The sequence below is a fragment of the Syngnathoides biaculeatus genome, chromosome 17 (genome assembly GCF_019802595.1).
Source record: "Syngnathoides biaculeatus isolate LvHL_M chromosome 17, ASM1980259v1, whole genome shotgun sequence".
Classification (NCBI taxonomy): domain Eukaryota; kingdom Metazoa; phylum Chordata; class Actinopteri; order Syngnathiformes; family Syngnathidae; genus Syngnathoides; species Syngnathoides biaculeatus.
In genome coordinates this window covers 17,129,629-17,154,363 of record NC_084656.1, presented here as the reverse complement: position 1 = coordinate 17,154,363, position 24,735 = coordinate 17,129,629, and the positions used below count along the sequence as shown (strand labels likewise).

At 41.2% G+C, this 24,735-nt stretch overlaps 1 protein-coding gene and 1 pseudogene across 5 annotated transcripts; both read right to left on the bottom strand.

Annotated features, from left to right (window-relative positions):
- Window positions 1-1,595: 1,595 nt before the first annotated feature.
- Window positions 1,596-23,916, bottom strand: LOC133490985 (calcium/calmodulin-dependent protein kinase kinase 2). 5 transcript variants are annotated; one of them, XM_061801783.1, is made up of 18 exons: window positions 23,621-23,916; window positions 18,391-18,687; window positions 16,534-16,851; window positions 13,685-13,732; window positions 12,468-12,521; window positions 10,059-10,110; window positions 9,836-9,969; window positions 8,667-8,703; window positions 8,522-8,543; window positions 8,337-8,425; window positions 8,003-8,202; window positions 7,832-7,885; window positions 7,667-7,740; window positions 7,503-7,590; window positions 7,225-7,356; window positions 6,022-6,149; window positions 5,613-5,689; window positions 1,596-5,353 (listed from the first exon to the last, which is right to left on the bottom strand). In XM_061801783.1, exons 2-17 carry the CDS (start codon window positions 18,622-18,624, stop codon window positions 5,617-5,619), a joined length of 1,737 nt encoding a protein of 578 aa, XP_061657767.1. In that variant the 5' UTR covers window positions 18,625-18,687; window positions 23,621-23,916; the 3' UTR covers window positions 1,596-5,353; window positions 5,613-5,616. The 5 variants fall into 5 exon arrangements, with proteins under 5 accessions (XP_061657767.1, XP_061657765.1, XP_061657763.1 ...); XM_061801781.1 differs by having other exon boundaries at window positions 1,596-5,689; window positions 23,621-23,747; window positions 23,883-23,901; XM_061801779.1 differs by having other exon boundaries at window positions 1,596-5,689; window positions 23,621-23,747; window positions 23,870-23,892.
- On the bottom strand, window positions 10,359-10,477 carry LOC133491289 (5S ribosomal RNA; annotated as a pseudogene).
- Window positions 23,917-24,735: the final 819 nt, after the last annotated feature.

Here is a 24,735-nt window from a genome sequence, read left to right as displayed (position 1 = left end):
TACAAAGAAAGATTGTACACAGAAAACTAATACTAGCGTGGCAATAATGCGAGCGTTAGCCGTGCTAATGCTAGTGCTATAACACCGCGTTACCGCTAGCGCCACGCTAACGCTAACAGGACTGGTTAAAATAAAATTTACCGATATCACTGAGACATGCCAGTAACACAGCAGCAACACGCTAACACTAACGGGTACAGTTAAAATAAAACTTACCGAGGTGTAGTCTGCTTTTCGGCCAAAGCTCGCTGGGATGGGCTCCAGCTCTCCTGCAACCTTTGTGAGGATAAGTGGCTTGGATAATGACATGACATCGATCCAATACACACACTTACTACAGTAACCTGTAAACTTTACAGGTTGGATTATTGCGGAGTTTGGCATGTAGAATTAAAACTGGTCGTGTCAGCTTGACATTTTTTCCAGTTCCGGTAACATGATTTTTAATTTGACTTGGTAAGCCCAAAAAAGGCTAAGTACAAAGGAAAGACATAACACCATGACGACCGGAAAATCTTGCATATTACCCAGGGCCCGATTTGCGTGACATGTTAACTTTTCCCAAAATACGCTCTGAAGCACGATCATCATAACGTAGCAAAAAACTCAGGATTTTTTGTCATAAAAACATTAAATTTAAGTCAATCAATTCGATATATTTTTGGAAATAAGGACTCGCAATGGGGAAATACATGATAAATGCATTGTTCATTTGTTGTCTCTGCGACCTCCTATTTCAGACAGAAAATTTCAACTTGTTTCCCCGCATTTGAAAATAAAATTCAATTTGCAGAGTTCAGTATGATGAAATTCATCGAAAATTTCACATAAACTGCGTTATCTTGCATTGATGAATTTTGGGAAAATATTTACATCGCTTTTTCACGAAAAACTGTCAGCCTATAAAGGTGAGGCAGAGAGTGAACAGTGAACAACAACAAACGTAAAAACTTTGTACAAGTGGATTAAGCTCATCAGAAAATTCAAAAAAACAAAAAAACTTTACAAACTAACAGTGTCAAAGTAAATCTTTCCAACTTACCTGTGGAATGTTTTCTCACAGCCACGAAACCGGCGATTTACGCACAGGTCGGCATAGTTGATTTGGGAGTATCAAGATGGCGGATGGCGACTTCAGTTTTGAAGGCCAAAGAGCTAACCAGTCTTTTTTTTGTTTGTTTGTTTTTAGATCTGTGATTTCAACACACTATTTGTTCGTCCGTATGTATATATTATACTTCCCCCTGGTGGCCTATGCAGGCAGTCCAAATGGGGCCACAGACGATACACACACACACATTTTCACCACCCCATCATTAATGTGACCAAGTACAATGAAAACTATACACTAATATAATACAACATAGAATTTGCACAAGTGTGCACACCCTCTTATAAATGGGATGCGGTTCCGCATAAAATCAGATTGACACTCAATAAATTGCACACAAACCTGCCAATATTTAAACTGCCTCTCAGTAGGTCTGCATAATACACAAAATAAATAAAAACAAAACCAACAAAAAGTCTGGATACGCACTGCGCAGACACAGTCTGTCAGAACTCCAAACACACTGAAACTAAAGGTAGTCATATTTTTATTCAAACGTTTAAGAAGGAGATACAGTATGTAGACAACATTTTCATTTGAAAGTTGCGATATTGTCGCTGAGGGCGTCTCATGCCATGACAGTAAAGTTTGTTTGTGTTTGCATGCGTTTTGTAGAGGAAAAACAAACCAAGACAGTTTTTGTTTCATGAAATGATTGAAATTGATTGACACCTACTTATTAAAGCCGGAACCTCACGCGAGAAATAAAAGGAGTTGAAAATTCTGCTAAGTTTCTGACGAGTGCCAAAACATTCAAGTTTTGACCTTGACCTTACTTTTATATGACATAACCATCAATTATGTACAGTATATTTGCATTATTTTGCACATTTTTTTTCTTTTTTTGCAGCAGTAGTAGTACTAGTAGTAGTAGTAGTGGATCACTGTTTTGTGCTGTAAGGCTTGCAATCTGAATATTAGGGCCACAAGGAAATCAAATCATTCATGCTGCCATTTGTGTTTATGATCATAAGATTACCACGATACTCTCATCAAATGACATGATTTGAAATAAATGATAACTCGTCACATAATATTTTAGACTCCCAACAGTTTTTGTTGTGATAAAACAACCTAATGCGGGACTGACTTTATTTATATTTTCTTCTTTGAATACTTAAATTAAAAAATTAATAGTAAAAAATTATCCTTTCTCGCAATAAAAAAAATTATGCAATTTTTCTCGTTATAACGACTTGGTTTGAAACGAGTTATACCTTTACACTGACTACTTAAATTTAAAACCTAATTGTGAAAAATTATCCCTCCTTGTAATAAAATAAAATTATGTAATTTTTCTCGTTATAACAACTTGGTTTGAAATTAGATGTAACTTTACACTTTTATTTAAATTGAAAACCTAATCGTGAAAAATTATCACTTGTCATAAGAAAAAAAATATGTAATTTTTCTCGTTATAACGACTTGGTTTGAAATTAGTTGTAACGTTACACTTTGACTACTTCAATTGAAGAAAATTGTGAAAAATGATCCCTTCTCGTAATAAAATAAAATTATGTATTTTTTCTCGTTATAACGACTTGGTTTAAAATTAGTTGTACCTTTACACTAACGACTTCAATTGAAAACTTAATTGTGAAAAATGATCGCTTCTCATAATAAAAAAAAAATGTAATTTTTCTCGTTATAACGACTTCGTTTGAAATGAGTTGTAACTTTACACTAATCCCACCCTCATCATAATATGGCTTAGTACTTATAAAAAGATGACGTCCCTGCTGGGAATTTTTTTTTTTACTCTTGACTTTTATTTGAAATATTGCAACTTTATTCTCAGAAAAAACATTCAATTTAACATTTATCATAATAATATAACTTTTTTCTATTTATTCAACTTTTTTGTCCAAAATGACCAACTTTTTAACTTCTAATATTAAAAATCCCTTTAGTGAAATTAATTTCTTGTAATGACTATATAAAAAAAAATCATGACAATTTTATGACTAAAAACTTAAATCCTTTTTTTAATCTGCTTTAAACTTTGACCTTAAATTTACAAGTTGATTCGCATCACTTTATTAATCATAAAATTACACACGTGGTTTACTTTTTTTCAATGTGCCCCCAATATTCCTTCATAGTGCTGCACTTGACACAAAATTTAAATTGCACAGAGTAGAAAAAGAGACAAATGCATAGTGCTCAAGTTAAAAAAAATAAAGACTTGCGGCGGCGAGTATTATGAAGTTTCCCTTTTCGTACACATTCAGCACACCAGTGCTGATGCCGTTATTGTGTAGGAACATTAAATATAATTAGAACTGTTAATTAGACACATCTGGTGATTCTAACACTGCAGTGAAGACAGAAAAAAGATAGAAGATGGAAAAAAAAGTTTAGAAATACAAAAAAAAAAACGATCACAGCTAATTCACATGGCACATCTGTGTTCCAAATTTCTCAACGAGATATGTCATGCATAGATTTGTACAAAAAAAAGCTTTCAGCTGCACTACGTCTCCATTTCAAAATGTATTTAAAGGTTCTTGAAGTTGTACATGAAAAAAATTACGCACGGTTAATTTTTTTTTGGCGTCTTTTTTTAAAATGTGCAATTGTAAAAGAACGTCAGTGCCTTTTTTTCCTTTTCTTTACATACAAAAAAACAAATGAGAACATTCACGAAATTCACTTGAGGTTGGAGAAACGAGACTGTTGGCAGTCCGAATGATGGAGGACTAATGTGAAGTTGAAACAATACAAACACTACGTTAAAAGAAAAATAAAAAGAAAAGCTTATAAACTGTTTCTTGAGACTGTCCCAAAAGTCACAGTACTCTTTTTTTTTTTGTATCAGGTATCATTTGGACAGACGAGGGCAATATTGCAATCGTTTGACATTTAACAGGTTTGCAGTTTTTGCAGTCATGCAAATCTATCCGGGGGGGCCTGCGGTGTGAGGCGGCATCAGCAAAAGTTCGATTAAGCCGAAGCTTCACTGTTTGTCTGCCGCAGATGGCGGAAAGGACATTGGAGTGCTTTCGAACCGGTGTGACGGTCTGAGCGCTCCCCCGTGCTGAAAAGTCTCCTTGTGATTAATGCGCATGCGTTACTAACAGGGGAACTCTGGGTATGTAGCAGACGCTTACTGGGAAATCCCCCGGTGTCATAGTTCCCCTTCTTCTACATAGAGGGAGCTAACATACGTTATAACCTAACCCTAACCTTAAAACAAAAGTTGATAAAAAAGATATACACATATATGTACGTTCACTGTGTTCGTCTTTCTGGGACATCCCTAGCGAACATGAACACTCAGCGAGAAGGTGTCGGATGGCACATGTTGAAGCATGGATGGGGATGTTTCAGACTGGCCGGAAGTTTATGCGGATTAATCACAAGGAGACTTTTCAGCATGGGGGAGCGCTCAGACCGTCACACCGGCACTTAAGTTAGCTATTATGCTGCACACAAATGGAATAAGTTGACAACAAAGGTGAGGTCAGCCCCAAGTGTGAATGTTTATATCCAGGTTGAAAACTCTTCTTTTTTTTCCTCATGCTTTTTAGAATATATCCACTTTTTGATCATATTACTTGCACTGTATGTGGTTTTAACTGTCTTTTTTTCAATGTTTTATCATTTTTATTGTTTTGATCCCATTTTAAATGTTTTATCTCTCTTTGTTTTCAAATGCCTTTAATCATGTAAAGCACATTGAGTTACCGCGTGTATGAAAAGCGCTATACAAATAAATTTGCTTTGCTTTTCTTTAAGTGCAGACGGGGACAGACGAGCTTGTCGCTAGACGTCAATTGTGCAAAATCGGAAAGCCATGGCTGAAGAAACGGCAAAAATTGCAAAGCCTAATGAATGTAACCTGCATTAAAAAAAAGTGTAACAGTGACTTTTGGGGAACACTACATGGCGCTCATTTCGTACAAAAAACAGAAGCACATGATAAATTGTTCCTCCAGGGTGGCGTGATGAAGAAGAAGCCTATGACTGTTCACAAAGTACTACACTGAGTGATCTTAAAGCTTTCTATTGTTAGTAAATAAACAGTAGGTCAGAAAAAGTTGAAATAGCTTATCGATCCACGAGGAACACATGCAGTCAGTAAACAATTTAGTACTCCCCTCCACGCTACTTCTTCCAGAAACTATGTTACAACGTCACAGGAGACGCTGCCGCTTGCGCAAGAGCGAGGCTGACAATCGTTCCGTATTTCATTTGACTTGAGCCGGACTTTCTGAAACTGTTGCACCAATTGCAGCGTACCTGGAAGAGTTGTCAAGTAAGTAGAAAGGAGAACCACGGGGTCAGGGGACGGGGGTCTCGTCTAAACTAGCATGGATCACACAGAAGCCTGAGACTGAGCATGCTAACGCTAAAAGACGCATGCAAAGAGAAGAGGACCGTTCGCACGGCCTCGCCTTAAACGGGCCCTGGTTTCCTCCCCGCCGTGTGTCTGCCTCCCGGGAAAAGTAGAAAAGTGACGGCTGAAGAGGTGTCGTGAAAAACTCACAAAAAAACCTACTGCATCAGGAAAGGGGCTCGTCTTCTCCGACGTACGGAAGCTCGATGCTCCTCGTCACGTCTCCGGGCTGTGGTTTCCTTGAGGAGAACACAAACGGGCACGCAACAGGTCAGGCCACGCCACGCCCTGACCCGGCTCCTGCCCGAAGATAGCTAGACCCTTGTGAGGATAAGCGGCTCAGGAAACGCATAGATGTGCATATTTTAAAGCTGTATGAACCTCCCCAGACTTGTATCTTTCCCACACTCCGGTTAACATCTACCATATGTTTATAAACACTTTCTATATTCTTAAACATACAGTAATGTCATGCAAATTATATGCGATATGAATATTAAAAAAAAAAAAAAAAAATGCACCGCACTGAATCCAAAATAGGTCAAGCGCGATACAGCAGGCAAATACTCACTCAAACGTTGTGTGTTGTCTCTCAAGTTGCTTCTGTCCCGGAGTGCACGAGCCGCCGCATCCCTCTTTTCGAGCCCAGTCGAACGGGTTCCCGAACGAGCGCTTTCTCAACATGGTTCTCACCAGAATCTGACAAAAAAAAAAAATTTAAATAAAATTTAAAAAAACGTGGACAAAATGTTGTTGTTCACATGTTTGAAATCAATGGATCAAGCAATTACTGGCCGAGTCGACCCCCAAAACTTTTATGTTATTCAATGTAATTTAAAAAAAATAATTATGGCATGGTTTTTAAATTTGTGTCAAATTTGCCAAATGTTTTTAATGTACAGTAATTACAGTACAGAGCGCAGCTGGTTATAGCCCTCACCCGGTACATTTGTAAAGGAAATACCATTTGGTACATACTGTACTTACGCCGCAACTGAGTAAAAACCCCAGGTGCCCACATTGAAACACAAGATATTTACAAAGAAAGAGGGTACACAGAGAGTTTAACACGAGTGCCGCCGCCGCGCTCAAGCTAATGCTTATCGTGTTTGTGTTGATCTGTGTGAGATTATATTGTTGGAAACGCAATACAACTTGTCGCATTTTGCATTTTACAAAGGGGACATTAGTCTGTATTCACACATAACACTATGGACGTCTCAGAAAGACGAACACAGCGAACGTACGTATATGTGTAGATATATATATTTTTTTTAATCAGTATTTGTTTTAAGGTTAGGATATAACGTATGTTAGCTCCCTCTATGTAGAAGAACGAGGAGGAGGAATGAGAGCGGAGGATTTCCCAGTAAGCGTCGGCTACGTACTCAGACTTCCCCTGTCAGTAACGCATGAGCATTAATCACAAGGAGACTTTTCAGCACGGGGGAGCGCTCAGACCGTCACACCAGACCGTCACTTGGTCGGGACATATATTCCACCGGTCTCACTCTTGCCTTTTCCCCTCGAGTGCCCCCTTGCGGCCGTTAGAAAAAAAAAAATCCACAAATAGGCCGCATCACCGCATAAACCGCAGGGTTGAAAGCATATAAAAAAGTCGCAGCTTATAGGCTGGAAATTACGGTATGTTCACAAAGGCCCTAAAAATTTTTTAAAAAGCGTAACACCCTGAAATTTTCATTCTTAATTTATGGAAGGAGCCAACGAAATGTATGAACGGGGCATACTAACACGGGGGCCGGGGGGTACGTACCACTGTTGCCAGGCTCGGGATGTGCTTGACGGAATTCTCCACTTCCTCCTCCGTCACCTCAATCAGCATACAGCAGTTGTCATCTTCGGGCGGGAGGGGCTCCGCGCCGTGTCTCGTCACCCATGGGTGCACCTGAGCGCAAAATCATCACTCGAGAACACTTTGCCGGGCCCGTGAGAACCACAAAGAAGTTGACTTTTTGCAAAAGAAATTAAGCCGCTCGAACACCTGCGGCATTATCCGCTTTCGGCACTAAAAGATGCACTTCAAGTATTTACCTTCATCTGTGGAATTGATATTCTGCTTGCGGGATTCTTGTCCAACATTTTGAGCAACAAATCTTTGAGGTCATCTGAGATGTCAGCACTGTTGAGACAATTTCTTTTTTTTTTTGTAAATGTGTCCACACAATCCACTTTTAATAATAAGAGTAGAAACTGACTGTTCGGGTAACTCCACTGGTTGTGTCTTGATTTTCTGATGCAGATTGAGGATGCACTCATCCATAAATGGACACTGGAAAAAATATATACACACGCAGAGGTTTTAGTTTTCATCAGTCCTCAGAAGAGCAAAAATGTCTTATTAAAATGAGGAACTGACTCACCACTCCAAAGACAAAGCAATGAAGCGTCACACCCATTGCCCAAACATCTAAAGCCTGCAGTAAAATTAAAAAACACATCAGTATATTTTGTTTTTAAAACTGGAAATAGGTCTTGTATTACTGTTTATCATCTGCAGGGGGCGCCTGTCAGGCAGTTGACTTCTACTTCACCTTGCCGGAGAAGTTCTTCCTCGTCTCCGACAGCGTTTCAGGGGCGAGGAAGGCGGGCGTCCCGACGGTGCTCGTCAGGAGCGCGTCGGCCCCCTCGAACTGGTTGCTGACACCGAAATCTGCGATCTTGATGTGCCCGTCCTCGCCCACCAGCAGGTTGGAGGGCTTGACGTCTCTGTGGATGATCCTCTGATAATGTACTGTGAAAACGCAACACCGCGACATCATGATTTTTATTTTATTTTTTCCACCTCACTATGACAAGCATTTGAGATTCAGGGCTTTGAAAGTGAGAGACGAAGCGGAATGATAACAGGATATCTGCGCGACTCACAATACTCGATTCCCCTGAGCAGATCCTGGAAATAAAAGCGGGCCTGGTCTTCGCTGAAAGGTTTATCTGTCGGGACCTCCATCACAGCCCTGGACACAACCGCCCACGCAATTAGCAATCATAACTAATGAGATTGAACCCGTTCTAGCGTCAGAAACATCACAATAAAAGAGGCTTAAGCTTACCCTTGCTTGACCAGCTCAAAAACTGTAACACAAACACGTGATTAGTGCAGCAAATGTTTGTGGTCACCACAACAGAAAAATGATTAAGTATAGCGACATTGTCAGGTGCACATGCAAAAGATAAGATGGTCTGGCGACAGCATACCCATGTACAGATGGTCTTCGCTGGGGTCGTCCAAAACCTGGCGCCAAATCACACAGAGATGGAAATTATTTATGTGGCTTGTGGAAATGCCAAATGATGTAGCAGTCATAATAATAATGTGTCCATTTACATTGGTGTAAACGTTTTTACACAATTTGAACTGTAAAGTAAACAATTAGGTCTTAAAATCGGACAAAAAGGAACAGCATTTTAGTTATCGATTCAAAACAAGATGGAGAAAACAAATAATAAAAGCCAAAACAAATTTAGATGCAGGCATCAAGTGAATGTGTACAAATGATCCTTAACAGTTGAGACCCCTCCCCCTATGGACCTTTCTGACCTCTCAATCACTCGTACAATAAAACCCAATCAGACAGCCGCATTGGCTTAGCCCCTGGCTTGCCACGCCCCTTCTGCCATACTGTCCCACAAGCAATGCTGGGTGTCAGAAGCGTGCGCTTGGAAAAGTTAGTTATGAAGAAGTTGGTCCTCAGATGCGCTCAGGGAACGTGCAATTCTGATGAAAGACTAAAATGATATTACTCATGATCTTTCCAAGTAAAAAGTACTCACCCCGCATTACATGCGCAATTACGATTCCACTATTTTAGCCTGTTTGATTTCAATATAAAGTTTGTGAGGCGTCAAACTCTTTTTTTGGATCAATCGCCAACGTTTCACTCTACCTGTGACATTGCGTCCTGCTGCGTCCAAAATCGTAATTCCGTGTACATATCCTTGTGTGAAATAGTTGAGACCTCTCTGTAGAACTCTCTTAGAAAGGTCTGACGCATTTGGCAAAAAACATACCCCAATATTATCTGGAATACGCGATAGCGAATCGACTTCAAACATGTTCTGTTGAATCGCCATTTTGAAAGCTTGTGGGACATGGACAAGGGGGAGGAGATTAAGATCGCCATCGGAAAGGTGCGTTGAAGGACCATGTTAAGACTTCATTTCATAAGGTATAGTATTATTTTATATGCTAATTTGTATTAATATTGACAGGCTGTTGCTTTATAATTGAATTTATGTTTCCAATATAAGAGCTCAGAGAAATGAAAGTAATCTTAGCGTAATTATATTGAAGGTGAGTTTTTCTCAGGGGTTTGTGGTCTGGGGTTTGAGACCCACGCCAGAATAACGTGAAAGCTCTCATTCACCTCGACTAGCTTGACCACATTAGAATGGTCCAGCTTCTTCAGGATGGCAATCTCTTGGTAGACCCGCTCCAGGGGCCCTTTGGGTTGCGGGGGCCCCTCGGGGTCTGCTTTGCCTCCTCGAGGCGGCGGCCGTCCTGGCAGGTGAGGAATTCCATTGTTCGCAGTAGCAAACGACATTGGAACACATTTAAGCGTTACGGTTGGCGTCTGTCTGCCGACTTACGAGGGAAGCCTGCCTGCCTCATCAGCCTCTTCTTGGACAGAACCTTCATAGCCTATACAAAAGAAAAAGAACATGGACACAGGTGCCTTTAAAATTCAAGATTTTGGGGAAAATTATGCCTTTAAGGTCCTGGATTATCATTCCTACTCAATTGTACCTAACCTATCTTCTTTTCCTTTCGGCTTGTCCCATTAGGGGTCGCCAAAGTATGTCATCTCAGATGAACGCATATTTGTTTGGCACAGTTTTACGCCGGATGCCCTTCCTGACGCAACCCCTCTGCATTTAGCCGGGGAGAGAAGCTTACAGCACCTGGTCTTCCCAGGCGGTCTCCCATCCAAGTACTAAACAGGGCCAAATCTGCTTACCTTCCAAGATCTGACGAGATTGGGCGTTCTCAGAGTAGCGTGGCTGTAAGCAATTGTACCTAACCTATGTTAACTCCATTTTGTCTAAAAAAACAATAAAAAAATTCACTCTTGAGGTGACATACTGCCATGAGGCTCCCGCGAAGAGATGGAGATCACGTCAGGACCAGCCATTAGTATCAAATCGTGAAAACATATGAAATGTACCAGACATCTATGACTTATAATTAATGCCATGTAATAGTCACAGTCAAAGTAGTCATGTGTTTCACTGTAATGGTCATTCACCATCAAAGATGGTGTTAGTTTATACTGATAATTTAAAAACTGTACTCAAAATATTGCTTGTACAGTTAATAAAAGTTTTAAAATGGCCACAACTGATTTTGTTTTGTCAATTTGGATAGTTTTCGATCGCTTTTGCTTCCGGTCCCTAAACCGGTAGCACCTTAAACAGGAAGCTCTGGCTGGTCTGATCGTAATTCGATAAATCCTGCTGAATTTGCACCGAATGTTGTGAATACTCGATGTGGGACGCTCCTGGTGACGACTCTAGTGGACTAAAATCATCATCTGTGCAATCTTAGTACCCAAATTGGAGCCGTATCATTCGCGTTGAACCTGCTTGGCCTAAGTTAGCCTAGCCGAGATCGCTAACAACAAAACGTGTCCGTATTCTAATATTCTCATATTTAACTGAGCTGAACTAATATTTAATATCAAACGTTAATTCTTACACGACCGGTAAAACCTACGTTTTGTTTAAAACGAGGACAGTGAATACTCACTTAAAAAAAACTTAAGTTCGCTTACAGGCCCAGCAGACCTTAGCTTAGCTGGCTAACAACGAGACATGTTTGTGATCAAACCGTGCTGTTGAAGAAACATTAAATGTGAGTAACTTCATTACTTATACAACGAGGGCCGTGAGGGACTTATAGGAAATTTAACAAGTTTTGTCTTAAGACATCTTAGTACCCAAGTTGGTGCCGTATCGTTCGCGTCGAAGCTGCCGAACCAAGTTAGCTTAGCGCGCTAACAACATTACCTACGTAGAGTTTACAACGAGGACCAAACTTCGAACGTAGACTCAACCTTCAACTACTACAGTGAGGGCCATTGTGCTTTGAATCCCTTCCATCCACATATCCTTTAAATCGCCATATCCTTGATATTTTCAGGTAGTATGTGATTTGTGTACCTTATGTTCTGACTTTGTTTATTTGATTGCTTGTAATAATTATTGTACAGTATTCACTATTATTTCACTATTTTTTTTTAATAAAAGCGAGTCTCCGAAATTTGAAACGCCCCACACCGCACAAACAAATTACTGTCATTCCCGGCCTAGAGAGCGCACCTGGTTATAAGCCTCACCCAGTTCATTTGTAAAGGAAATACCATTTGGTACATACATAGGCCACAGCTGTGTAAAAGCCACAAGTACTCACATTGAAACAAGAGATATTTATAAAGAGGGTACGCAGAGAGTTTAACGCCGTGCTAAAGCTAATGCTAGCCCGAAGTGGGACAATTTCTGTGCGTCCTGTAGGCCGGTCCCAAGCCCGGATAAATGCAGAGGGTTGCGGCGGGAAGGGGATCCGGTGTAAAACTGTGCCAAAGATTTATGAGCGTTCATCACTTCTATGGTAAACTCATTTAAAAATTAAAGATATACAATATGTATAGACTGTACATTCAGTTCCAAAGCAGATCTTTGTTTGACACGAGACGTTCTCCCATACTCTTCTCTGTCCCTCAGTTAGGATAGTGATACAATCCGCAAATGTGCCATGCTAGCTTTGTCACTCGGGAGCATCATTAAAATAATCCGCAAGTCACGTTCGATCTGTATCGCGCCGCTTAATGAGAACTGCAGCAAAGGACAGCAACCGGAGGATGCTGCCCTGGTGTGTTATCGCTCGCGTGCGAAGATCGTGTGACAAGCGGCGAAGGATGCGGGTAAATGAAGTGAAAGGTGAACGTCGTATACGTGTTGTGTACGTGTATGAGTGCTGTGTCAATTGTGTTGGTGACTCACGTAGTAGGTGTTGTCGTCTTCGTTGTAAGCCAGCTTGACAACACCGTAGGAGCCCTGTAGTAGTACGGGGGGGACAGAAACTGTAAGAGGGGCCGATGATGTGAAGAATACCACACAAGATAAGCACAAAAACATGAGCATGAAGGATGTGAGGGGGCTGACAGCGTGCGTTGATATTGTGCCAGCCGTCTCAAAGCGACCCTCAAAAGGGACATAAGCATCGTCTCTCCCGTTTTTTGATTTCAGGCTAATTAAGTAAAGGGAGATTATCCGATCGAGTCCTCGCAGAGAGTAAAAACTCGTCTCGGTTACATGCCCGAGGGAGAGAGAACCAGATTGGTTTCTAGTGGGGGGGAACAGATTGGAGAGATTGCGGCGTGCCGCTTCTTCGCAAAAGTCTCTTTGCTAGTTTTAGAATACACATGCGGATTAGGGATAGGCTGAAAGTTGACTGTTCAATCTCAATCAAGAACTTTTTCTCGTTATTAAAAAAAAAAACAAGCCCCAGAGTCAAGTCACGACCAAAGGAGGTGACACAATATTTATTAAGTTAGTGGTTGCTTATTGAGATGGGAAAAAAGCAACAAGACATGGACAGCGGGTGAAAAACATCAACATCCATTGGATCAACGTACATTGATCCAGTGGATATGTGGACGTACGATTGATGCTGCACAAACAATATGTTGTATTCTATCATGTTTTTTCTTAAAACCATAAAAAGAGATTAAAGAGATTAATAGCTGGAAGTCTCTTCAATTAGCTAAGATGTATGTTTTTGGAATATATTTTTTTCACGATCCATAATCAATCAATTAAAATTGATGAACAAATATGACTAGTAATTTAGACCACTCCCTATCTAGGGCAATGCAGTCAAACGCTCATCCCAACTAGTCGAAAGACCCATTTACACTACACAGAACTTTAAATCGAAATTGACAAGTAAGCTCCACTGAGTCTGGCACAATTCTTTGGAGAGTCCTATTTATACCCCCCCTTCCCCTCCTCCAATCCATCTTTCAACTCTCTGGTGGGCCGACTGGCTCGCAAAAAAAAAAAACTCAGGAAATGAGGACATCCGGGAGGGAGGATGTCTGAGAGTGCATCGCCTGTCCTCCATGATGAATGGTACTTGACAGACGCGGGGTGGGCGGAAGGGAGAAAGTGACAGAAGTGTCGGTGAATGGGAGCAATCAAGAGTTCGCCGGTGGTACCTTTCCGATCTCGTCTTTCAGCTTGTACTGGTTGAGTTGAACGCAGTCCTTGAAGGGCAGCCAGAGAGAGAGCAGAAAAACAGGCTTGATTTTCAAATAAATGGAGCAGATTGGCAAGGACATCGTATAAATCAGTGGTCCCCGTCCAATGGTTTGCGAACCAGTACCAGCCCGTGAGGCATGACTTACCAGGCCACAGAGAAAGCATGACCAATTTATATCATTTTTGTTGTGTTGGCATTCGTGTGTCAGTTTCGTTTTACTTGGATATTGATCGAATCTTGTACGCCGCAAGACCTCCGTGTTCCAATTGACACGTCGAAACTGCACAGAACGTTTCCTGTTCCGGTCCCAGGGGACTCGATATGCTTCAGTTCCTGGTGTGACGGTCTGAGCACTCCTCCGTGCTGAAAAGTCTCCTTGTGATGATTGTGCATGCGTTACTAACAGGGGAACTCTGGGTTTGTAGCACGTAGTATGTCACCCTAACCTAACCTTAAAACAAAAGTTGATGAAAAAAAAGATATACACATATATATATGTACGTTCGCTGTGTTCATCTTTCTGAGACATCCGTATCAAACATGAACCCTCGGCGACAAGTTGTCGAATGGCACACGTTGAAGCATGGATGGGAATGTTTCAGACCGGCCGGAGGTTTACAAAATATTTGGGCATGCGCATTACTCACAAAGAGACTTTGCAGCACCGGGAAAGCTCAGACTGGTCACACCGGTCCCATCGAGCTGGCTCACGGTGGCAGAGGTCAAAGAATGAATCATTTCACAAACTAATTCAGTTACGTTTACTGAATAGATTTGTTCTCTTCAATGAAATGTTTGCGATCGAAACAACACAATATCAGGAGTGCTACTTAAATTTTGGCTTAACACTCACGCGCTAAGTCAGCTCTTATACACCTACAGTTGTAGGTTCCCGTTCGACACAGGCAGGAATACTTTTGCAAAGCTAAAAGTCTAATGTCATTGAGGATCTACAGTTTGGTCTGGTCGCCCACTCCTGTATCGTGCTCACAGTGCCCACCCAACGAACAGCGAAGGAGAAAGCAATAATGCCTACTCTAAACCGGTCCAGGGTGCAACAAAGGTTCAGGAACGCTTCTATAAATGTTTGCCTTGCGTCTAACAAATGCTTTCAATGGCTCGTGAGAGAAAATAATTCAACGTTTCCAATAATTTAGATTGGGAAATTGCAGATCTAAGTAAAGGAACCTTATTGCTGTTAACGTTAAGCTACCTTAACATGTGTGACGTGCGCAAAACCGCAACAACTCCAAAAGGCCCGACAGAATCTGCTTATTATGCAGCATGTCTGCCATTCCAGAGATGAGACTTGTGACGCAGCTTTGAAGAACATTTTGTCCTGCAGCAATTTTTTTTTTTTTAACGGTGAGTGCCAAAGACGGATGAGAACAAAGACACTGCTGAGAAACATCTGAAGCCAGACTACAGAGATGAGTTCGCCACAGAGGGATACAGTGACTAAGCAAGATGCTATTTTTAAATGTAGTGTTGCGAGCGTGGTGGCGAAGTAAAAGTGCTGCGGGCTCTCATGATAAGATACAGAACAAACTCCATTTTACCTGCATGTTTAAACGGGTAGTATGGATGACAGAGTTGAGATCCCTTCAGATTTGCAGTGCACTGACATTATATCTATCAATTGTGACAATTGCCGGGAAAGGAAATCTCAACTAAGGGCGTTTGGGTGCTACAGTGACGAAAATAAGTATTTGAACACCATGCTATATTGCAAGTTCTCCCACTTAGAAATCATGGAGGGGTCTGAAATTTTCATCGTCAAGAGATAATCTAAAAAGAAAAATCCAAAAATCACAATGTATGATTTTTTTAATGATTTATTTGTGTGATGCAGCTGCAAATAAGTATTTGAACATCTGAGAAAACCAATGTCAATATTTGATATATATATATATATATATATATATATATATATATATATATCTCACAGTGGACATGCACCTACGGTGAAAATTTCAGACCCCTCCATGATTTCTAAGTGGGAGAACTTCCAATATAGCAGGGTGTTCAAATACTTATTTTCTTCACTGTATGTCAATTTTTAGATCATTTATTTGCGATTATCTAAAAGCTACATTTAGTGAGACTATAAAATCTTACCTTTTATTGACAAAGGTCACCCTTCACCAAGTGGCATTTGCTGCTTTTGAGGCAAATGAAGATTGGGGATGGCTACATATAGCTTTAAAAATAATCATTTTTACTAATGATTATAGATGTTGAACTCATGTGGATAATCAAGATGACCATACAGTTGGGGAAATATTCATTACTCTACTTTGTTCACTTTACGATTTTAAACATTTCAACACTGACCTGAATACCATAAGTTAAATACAAGTAAACACCAACAAATGTAATGTATTAAACAAAACATTTAAAGCACTATTTCAAAATTGAATTCAGTAGGTATTTTGCATACCCAATCATCCATCCATCCATTTTCTTAGCCGCTTATCCTCACAAGGGTCACGGGAGTGCTGGAGCCTATCCCAGCTGTCAGCGGGCAGGGGGAGGGGTACACCCTGAATTGGTTGCCAGCCAATCGCAGGGCACATAGAGACAAACAGTCGCATTCACAATCACACCTAGGGGCAATTTAGAGTGTCCAGTTAATATTTCGTGTTTTTGGATATGGGGGAAAACAGGAGTGCCCGGAGAAAACCACGCAGGCACGGGGACATCATGCAAACTCCACACTGATTTAAAATATTCCTATAAAAATGTTCCTGAGGGATAATGTTTAAAATGTGAATAATATGAATAATAATGTATAATATGCCATACCTGGAGGTCTGTGATGGAGACACTGTGGGATTCCACAGTGGGCCGGCGTGGCAAGCGTGGAGAGGAGTGGGGCGACGTGATGGGAGAGTAGGGTAACGACGGATAAATGTAACGACCATTGAGTCCCGGTGAGTTGCAGGGGGAAGTCTGCGTCTGCGAGCGCTCCTGGAGCGACAGTTTCCTGTCCGACAGGTTCAGCCGCGCTCTTTGCTCCTCGGCGGCCGGCAACAGCGCTTCCGGGCGACCGACCGTGTGGGAGAGGAGGTCGCAGGACGCGGCGGGGCAGGGCGGCGTTTCAGAGCTGTCCATTTCTTCCACCTGACGTGTGAGGAAATATTTGGGAAGTGAAGACAACAAACTGTTTTGTATCCAAAAAAAACTGTAGTACATTACATTACATTGGAAGCTCTAAATTCAGTATCAGTCCATTTGGATTTCAAAACAACTGTGTCAAAAGAAATTATTAATTCCAGGATCAAGCTGTTGTAATTTTCGAAATTTTGTTTACTATGCAAGTATTTTAAATTACATTGTAATAAATACATTAATGTTTAATAGCAAAATAATTACTACCTATTACAAACATGTTATGAAGTTGATCTCACCTTACAACATTCTTAGTCAGACAAGTGTAAAAAAAAAAAGAAAAAAAAAAGTACCACTGTCAAGACTAAAACAAAAGACTGAACTTTGACACGAGGTAAAAACGGTTATTGTATAATCTGGAGATCCAAATAAAGGTACGAATCGAGAAATTTCTTTTATTTTATTTTATTTTTTTGCTGTTATACTTTGTTAACTTTGGGTACAAGTGGGGAAGCCACGCACCGGATCCAGCAGATGAAGTGGAAAAAGTTACCCATGTGTGGTATTTGGCACCAATTTTGTAAACGTTATCGCGTAAAGTTTAGTGAAAGAAAGAAAAAGAAACTTGTAAGAGAGACTGTAGTGCAGGGGTGCGCAGACTTATTTACCCCAAGATCTACTTTTCAAGCAGCCAGCCTCTCGCGAGATGCTCCGAAACAGTTTTAAGGTGAATCTTATGTTGCCTCCCATATGTAAAATACAGAATCAGCTTTTTGGGCACTGTATTGTCTGTGCTTTCATCCTGAAATTTTAAAATTACACACCATCTCTTCCTGCACTTTCTACTTTGGCTTCAGACCAGACCTTTCCCACTCGAAAAAGAGAAAATCTCGTCCAGTTTAACCACTTTTTCTTCCATTATTCACATATTCGGACAGTCATTGCATCTTAAAACAACAGCATTTCTTTTTTAACTTTCTCCATTAATATCGAAAGTACACATAAGCAGCATGTCCAGCTCATCTTTGCTCTAAGTTGCCCAGGCTGTGTTGCTAACTAAAGCAGCGGTGGTGGACGCTGTCATTATAAAAATACATTGATGGGCTGCGTAAGTACTGTGACATTTGTAATTATCAGTGTACGTCTTTAAGAGTGGGGGGAAAAAAGAGAGTGTGGCAGAGCAGTGGTTGTTAGAGAAAGTGCTGTCTACAAGAAACCAGCGGCTTCTTCTTTTCATTTTTTACAGTACGTATGTTAATTGTGCCATTGAATGTAACAACCAGTCATCCCTCACTCATTGAATCACATTGCAAAATGCCACAAACTGCTGTATGTTATGCTTCCAATTTGCATTGGATTATCTTTTTTTTTTGCGCAAAACGCAGAATATCTGTGAAGAGTGCATCGGTGGTTCACAATTGCCCACATCCGTAGTTTAGAGGGAACATTGGCTGATGTCTTTTTTTAGTGAGCCCAATCGTAACACTCAAGAAGCTGCAGAAATTTCTGGCAAGTACTACAGTATTAGTTCTTGGGTATTTTTCATCCTACCTCCTCCTCCCCACTGCGCCCTCCGGACGACATGCTGGGTTCGCACTCTGTGACCACAATGAGGGATTCCATTGGGTCTGGGGACGGCCTTTCAGAGTGGTGGTTCAACGGCTGCGCGGGACAGCTGCGGAGCAGATCGGGGAGCGCTTGCGAAGGCTGCGGCGCTGGTGCATGGCCGCCGCACGGGGCCACGGGCTCAGCGGCGGGCCAGGCGCTAATGTGACAAGGGAACATGGTGCCTCTTCGCAAACACTGACAACAACAGCTCCATCAGATGGGAACCTCTGGGGAGGATGCCTAAAAGCAAAAAAAAAAAAAGAGACTGAGAAAATACATTGCAAACCATTTTACACATCTGGTGATATGTTAACATGTGAGGATAAAAGAGACGCAAGTAGCACTTGCAGGTGTGCTTTGACAGCAGCCATCTTGTGTCAGAGATTCAAAAGACCCAGTGGGATTCGTGTGCTAATTGTGGAGCAATTATTATTGAAATTTTGAAGATGGTAAATTGAAAACTGTGACAGATGGAGATGTGAAAAGGAGGGGGAAAAAAAAGAGATTAACTGATCTCGACGACAAACACCGTATGTTGTCTAATTGCTGTTGGATAAAATTGAAAATTCTCAACCTTTACATTAAGGTTTTCACATAACTGATGGAGGAACTTGCTGCATAACTGTGCTTTACCCCAGGAAAAAAGTGAAGTCAGTTTCCAACAAAAATAATCAGATTGGAATCTGAAGGTGTTTAAGAATATTCTTGTATTCATGAAGAAAACAATACAAGCTCTGTATTTTGCAAAGACTCCATTTTCACCCTCTAGCCACTGCATACAAGACACTAAGCTGTTAACTTGGACATAGCTCTGCCATTTGGCAGTCACAACATGGTCCTCGTCTTTCTGCTATCGTGTCAGCTCTGAGCAAGCTGTGATAAGGTTTCACAGGTGCTGAGGAGCCTTGGTGTAAATCCAGACCGCTCTCAGATCTCAGTGGATTTATCCGCCTCCTCTGTCCTCCTCTGGCTCCAGTGAGTCAACGAGTTATTCTCCAGCCTCCTCCGTACGCTTTCTCTTAAAAGGACTCTCAAACTGAAGGAAGACCTTTGTCGTACGTCACAGTATCCAAGAAAAGGATTATAAAGGCTACGGTTACTAATCCTATTAGAAGGCACCATAGTCTCACTCACTGAATAAAATCCCCTTAAAAAAAAGGATCTTTTTGTAGTTATTTGTCAAGCCAAACAGTTAAATTTTGGCTTTATGCAACAAACAGGCTTGGAGGCAGACTTTGGGTTCCACCCTGAACTGGCCAGCAATCAATCACCTGACATATTCACATTTACGTTAACCCATCACATTGTACGTTTTTGGAATCTGGGAGAAAACCTGAGGATTCAAACCCAGATCTTTGAATGTGAGGCAGACATAATATGGCGCCCACTAATGCGAGCTGACAATGTAAACAATGACAATGCCGTGTCATTGTGTGTGTGGACAGACGATAGACAGTTCCCTGAAGTTTGTCCAGTTTTAAATTGCTCTCGTATTAGACGGTGGATTTGTCATGTCATTATGCAAGCCGCTTATCCTCACAAGGGTTACAGGAAAGCTGGAGCCTATCTCAGCTAGCTTCTGGGCGAAAGGCAGCCTACACCCTGAACTGGTCGCCAGTCAGTGACTGGGCAGATGTCGACACTAACACTGAGCGGGAATCGATCCCACGCTGCCCGCAGCAAAGGCAGCCGTCTGTACCACTGCACCATCAGTGGATTTAAAAAGGACAAAAAGAAGGTGGACTGCATTATAAGGCTATCCCACATCAACATGTCCAGATTTATAATCATGAATAAATCGATTAAGCACCATGGTTGCAATAAAACACTTGCTCTTTGAAAATGTCACATACAAAAGCAGACAAAAAAAAATGACATCATCGATCCGTCATCTATCACTGATTCTGAGAATCTGTCTGCAGAATTTTTAACTTTCCTGATCCCCTCTGATCACAGCAGCTCATCCGTCCATTTTCTGTACAGTTTTATCCTTACAAGGGTCACGGGAATGCGGGAGCCTATCAATGGGGAAAAAAAAAAAAAATAGAAAATGCAGCCTGATTCAAGCCTTTTCAAACACCAGCTGCCCCGCTCCAGATGCTGCACTTAGCATCTGATTGTCCCAAAAAGTCACGTGGCCTCACCTTCCCCATCAGGGGATCAAGTATGGGTTCGCAGAGCTTGTGTGAAGGTGGTGGCCAATGTCATATACACTGTACCGCATTACATTCAAGCACAGACGCTGCCCCAAAGACATACTGTACATGTACAACACGGGGGCCATCTGGATCAGAGGAGGATCCACAACTTCATTAAGAGATCAACACGACGGCCGAGCCTGAGAGTGATCCATGGAAGAGATAAGCTGCTGTAAATGGACGGATGAGCATCCTCAGCCAAGTTCACTTAAACACTGACGTATAATCACAGCTGAGTCATGTATACACGATGTCAAAAGAAACCATACCTCACTGTAGCCTACGTAATTACTCGACCTTCGGTGAAGTGCAAGAAAACCAGATGTGATAATTCCCCCACTAAACACTTCAAATAGACACCTATTAGTCACAGCAGTTCAGTTAAAAAAATATGAGGAAAATATGATAATTCAGTTATGGTCATTTAATAAGATTATAAAATGGATTGTTAAGCCTAACCACCTCTGTGCCTAATAAACACCTTACCCTAAGTATACCCCCATTACTTTTGTTGAGTTCAAGAGTATTACAAAAAAGTACAAACAAATATGTAGTGCAGTGATGTTTGAGTTCTCGACCACAATCCGTTGCAGAAAACGGTTCGAGAAGTGATTTGTTCGAAAACCGAATCAATGTTTCCCATTAAAATGAATGAAAAAATAAATAATCCGTTCAATGCCTAAAAAAATTAAGCTTTTAAAAGCATTTTTTAAGCTTTTCCTGATAATAAACTGCATAGTAAAAATACATGTATATCTTAAATATTTTATGTAATAAAATAATTTAAGAAATTTTGATTGATTGATTTTATTTTTTTTATTGATTCTGATTTTAATATTTATTTTTTGCTTAAAATGTAAGCTTGAGTAGTAGAGTACGCTAGGCTGGGAGTGCATTGTTGTATCTGTAGCGATTCGGCCCCCAGTCTTGTAAACTTTTTTTATTAACAAAAGTGGAGAATAACTTTAAACAAGCAACTTGACTTATTTAGAGCCATGATTGGGGGTTAAAACGGGAGTCCTCGATAAGAAGAAAACAAGTCACTAACGGGACACGTCTGTGTACAGAGGCTGCGTTATACAGAGTAACAAATGTTTGCTAGTTGCGTCGCGCACGTTATGTCGTTTCCGTTTTTTTTTTTCAGGGGGCGTTTGAATTGACAATTAAAAAAAAAAAAGTGTCGTGTGTGGGTCAGCTGCTTGCGTTGCGCGCATTATGTTATTTCCAGGTTTTTTCAGCGGCATGGGAATTCACAACAAAGCGTCAGCTGGTCTGGTTGCGGCAATATGTTATTTCCGGGTTTTTTCGGGGGCGTTCGAGTACCGATTTTTGTTCGAAAACAGAAGCAAAAAAATCGTGAAATTTTCGTTAAAAAACTGATTTGTTCGAAAACGGGAACGTTTTAAAAGACTTTACTCCAAGTAGATGCCTCCTACTTTTTGCACAGCAATCAAAAAAAATGCTCGCAACTATAATAAAATAGACATACATATTGTACTTATTATGATAGCAAAACACCTTTACACAAACAGTAAACCGCTTACCCAAAACTACATACTACAATTTGAGTGTTAAAAAAAAAAAGACCATGCACTCTCAATATGATGAAGCCAGGTCATTCATATAAGGTTATAAGATTATAAAACGCATTTTTATAATCAAGTCTAACCCCTCAATGGCGAATAAACCTCTTACCCCAGGTGCCCGCCTATTTTTAGGGATGTTTAATACCACTTTTAGTTCGAACCATAAAAGTGCAAGTATCCACTGTTGAGTAGTCACTGATAGGTACTTGTAATGCATCCATCCATCCATTTTCTTAGCCGCTTATCCTCATAAGGGTCGCGGGGAGCGCAGCCTATCTCAGCAGTAAACGGGCAGGAGGCGGAGTCGCACTCACAATCACACCGAGGGGCAATTTCGAGTGTCCAATTAATTTTGCATGTTTTTGGGATGTGGGAAGAAACTGGAGTGCCCGGAGAAAACCCACGCAGGCACGGAGAGAACATGCAAAATCCACACAGGTGGGTTCGGGATTGAACTCAGGACCTCAGAACTGAGAGGCCAACGCTTTACCAGTGCCGCCAAGTACTTGTAATAATTTATTAATTTCTTTATATATTTATTTTAACCTTGTACTTTCATATACACAGATAGAGGGGAAGCGCACTTCTCTCATTATACGATGTATGATGACAATAAACAGCATTCTAATCTATTCTCAATAAAAATGTTCTATGACCAAAGTTTTTCCTCACAATATGAGGAAATTCATTCATAAAGTAGACTAATTTGCATTTGCAGATTTTTGCAACTAGCCCATTATTATAATTGCCAATTAACTAGAACGACACAGCAGCAAGATCTTATCAAACAGGTTTCAAGTGTTTCCCTGACTTGGTTATTCAGCACTCAGTCATTAGCTGTCATTGTTCAAATTGAATTGACCATTCAGAGAATTCAACAAGACATCATACGAGGCTTCAGTTCCGCCACATATAAATTGGATACCACGAACATATCACATCATGTGGACCTGTGGATTACAAAACCCCAGCAGTCTAAAAGTGAAAATGAAAGATAGTTAAAAAAAAAAGTCTTTCCTTTGCATTTCAATACTAGCGTGTAATACGCTGATGCGTTCAATGCCCTCATCTTTCACGCGACCACTTCAGGTTCAATAATGGGAATTCTTGTCGGTACCTACCACTGTCCGTTCCACGTTGAGCCGGACCGCCACTTTAAATGTTATTTACCCAACGAGCCAGCATTGTTGGTTAAGAGAGAAAAAAAAAATCACTTCCAGTCGCGGAACGTCCCACCACGGCTAACTCGGCTAACGCTAGCAGCTCCTGCCCCCCCCGGTCGAGGTCCAGATGTTAAGGCAGAAGGCGAGGATGCTAGCGTCAGCGACCAAGTGACGACCAGTAACCGTGAAGCAAAAAAAGCCGCTTAGTTCGGACATAAAAGCTTACCTTGTGGTGTTATTTCGGCCTACGCGCTTCAAAGGAGTCAAGTGGTCTCTCCTCTTCGGAGGCGGTGGAGATGTAACAAGCCCCAGCGATGAACGTCGCGACGAACAAAGTACCTCGCAACCAAATACTACGGTCAACAAAACATTGGGGGGGGGGGGGGTTACAATAGTAAGTAAGATGAAGAAAACAAACGGAGCCCACCGATAAGGACTGTGTTGTCTTCAGTACAAATCTGGTTTATCTTATGACCTAAATTTAATACTTGGCTCTCGGGAATCTCCACTTCTTTCGGTGGTCCATTGGCTCCCCTAGTGGCTTTTCCTGCGCGGTGCAGTTCATTTAAAACGAAAAGACAAACCAGGATGAATCAGTTTACGACAGATTTCCGTTTCTACATACGTAAAGAATTTGGACGTTAATTGGTTTATCGTCTAAATATGTAAGCACTCCTGGGACAAATACGACAACAAAGTGTCATAAACGGAGTACGCCCTTAACACGTAATTGAGAATAACGAACAACTGCAATATACGTTGAAGCATACCGATCTCGTAGTGGAGACAGCTGGTTTGAGCTTTGGCCTCAGTCCTGAGTTCAAATCCCAGCCCTGCCTGTATGGAGTTTGCATGGTCTCTCTGGGCCAGTGTGGGATTTCTCGGGGTATTCCGGTTTCCTCTTCCTCAAGTTGTGCATTCATTGGACACTCTAAATTCCCCTGAGGTGTGACTGTTATACGTCTCGACGCACCCTGGGACCGGCTCGTACCCAGTTCAGGGCATATACCCCCCGCCTCTTGCTCAATGATAGCTGGGTTAGGGTCCGACATTCCCACGACCCTTGTGAGGATGAGCAGCCCAGAAAATAGATCTTGCAGCTCCACGTTGGGTTAACCGAATCGCATAGAAAATCAAGTCACCCCAATGTGTCTGCATTCAAAGATGCCTTGGGGAATTATGCTATCAGGCTAACTATTCCAACAAAACGGAGAAAAAAAAAAAAAGTGACAAATTATATTACAAGAACATGAAAAAAAAATTACGTTTACCCGTATGTGCAGTACAGTTACAATTGAAGTAAACATTTTCAGATGAGTGATAAAGAAAATTAGAAGTGCA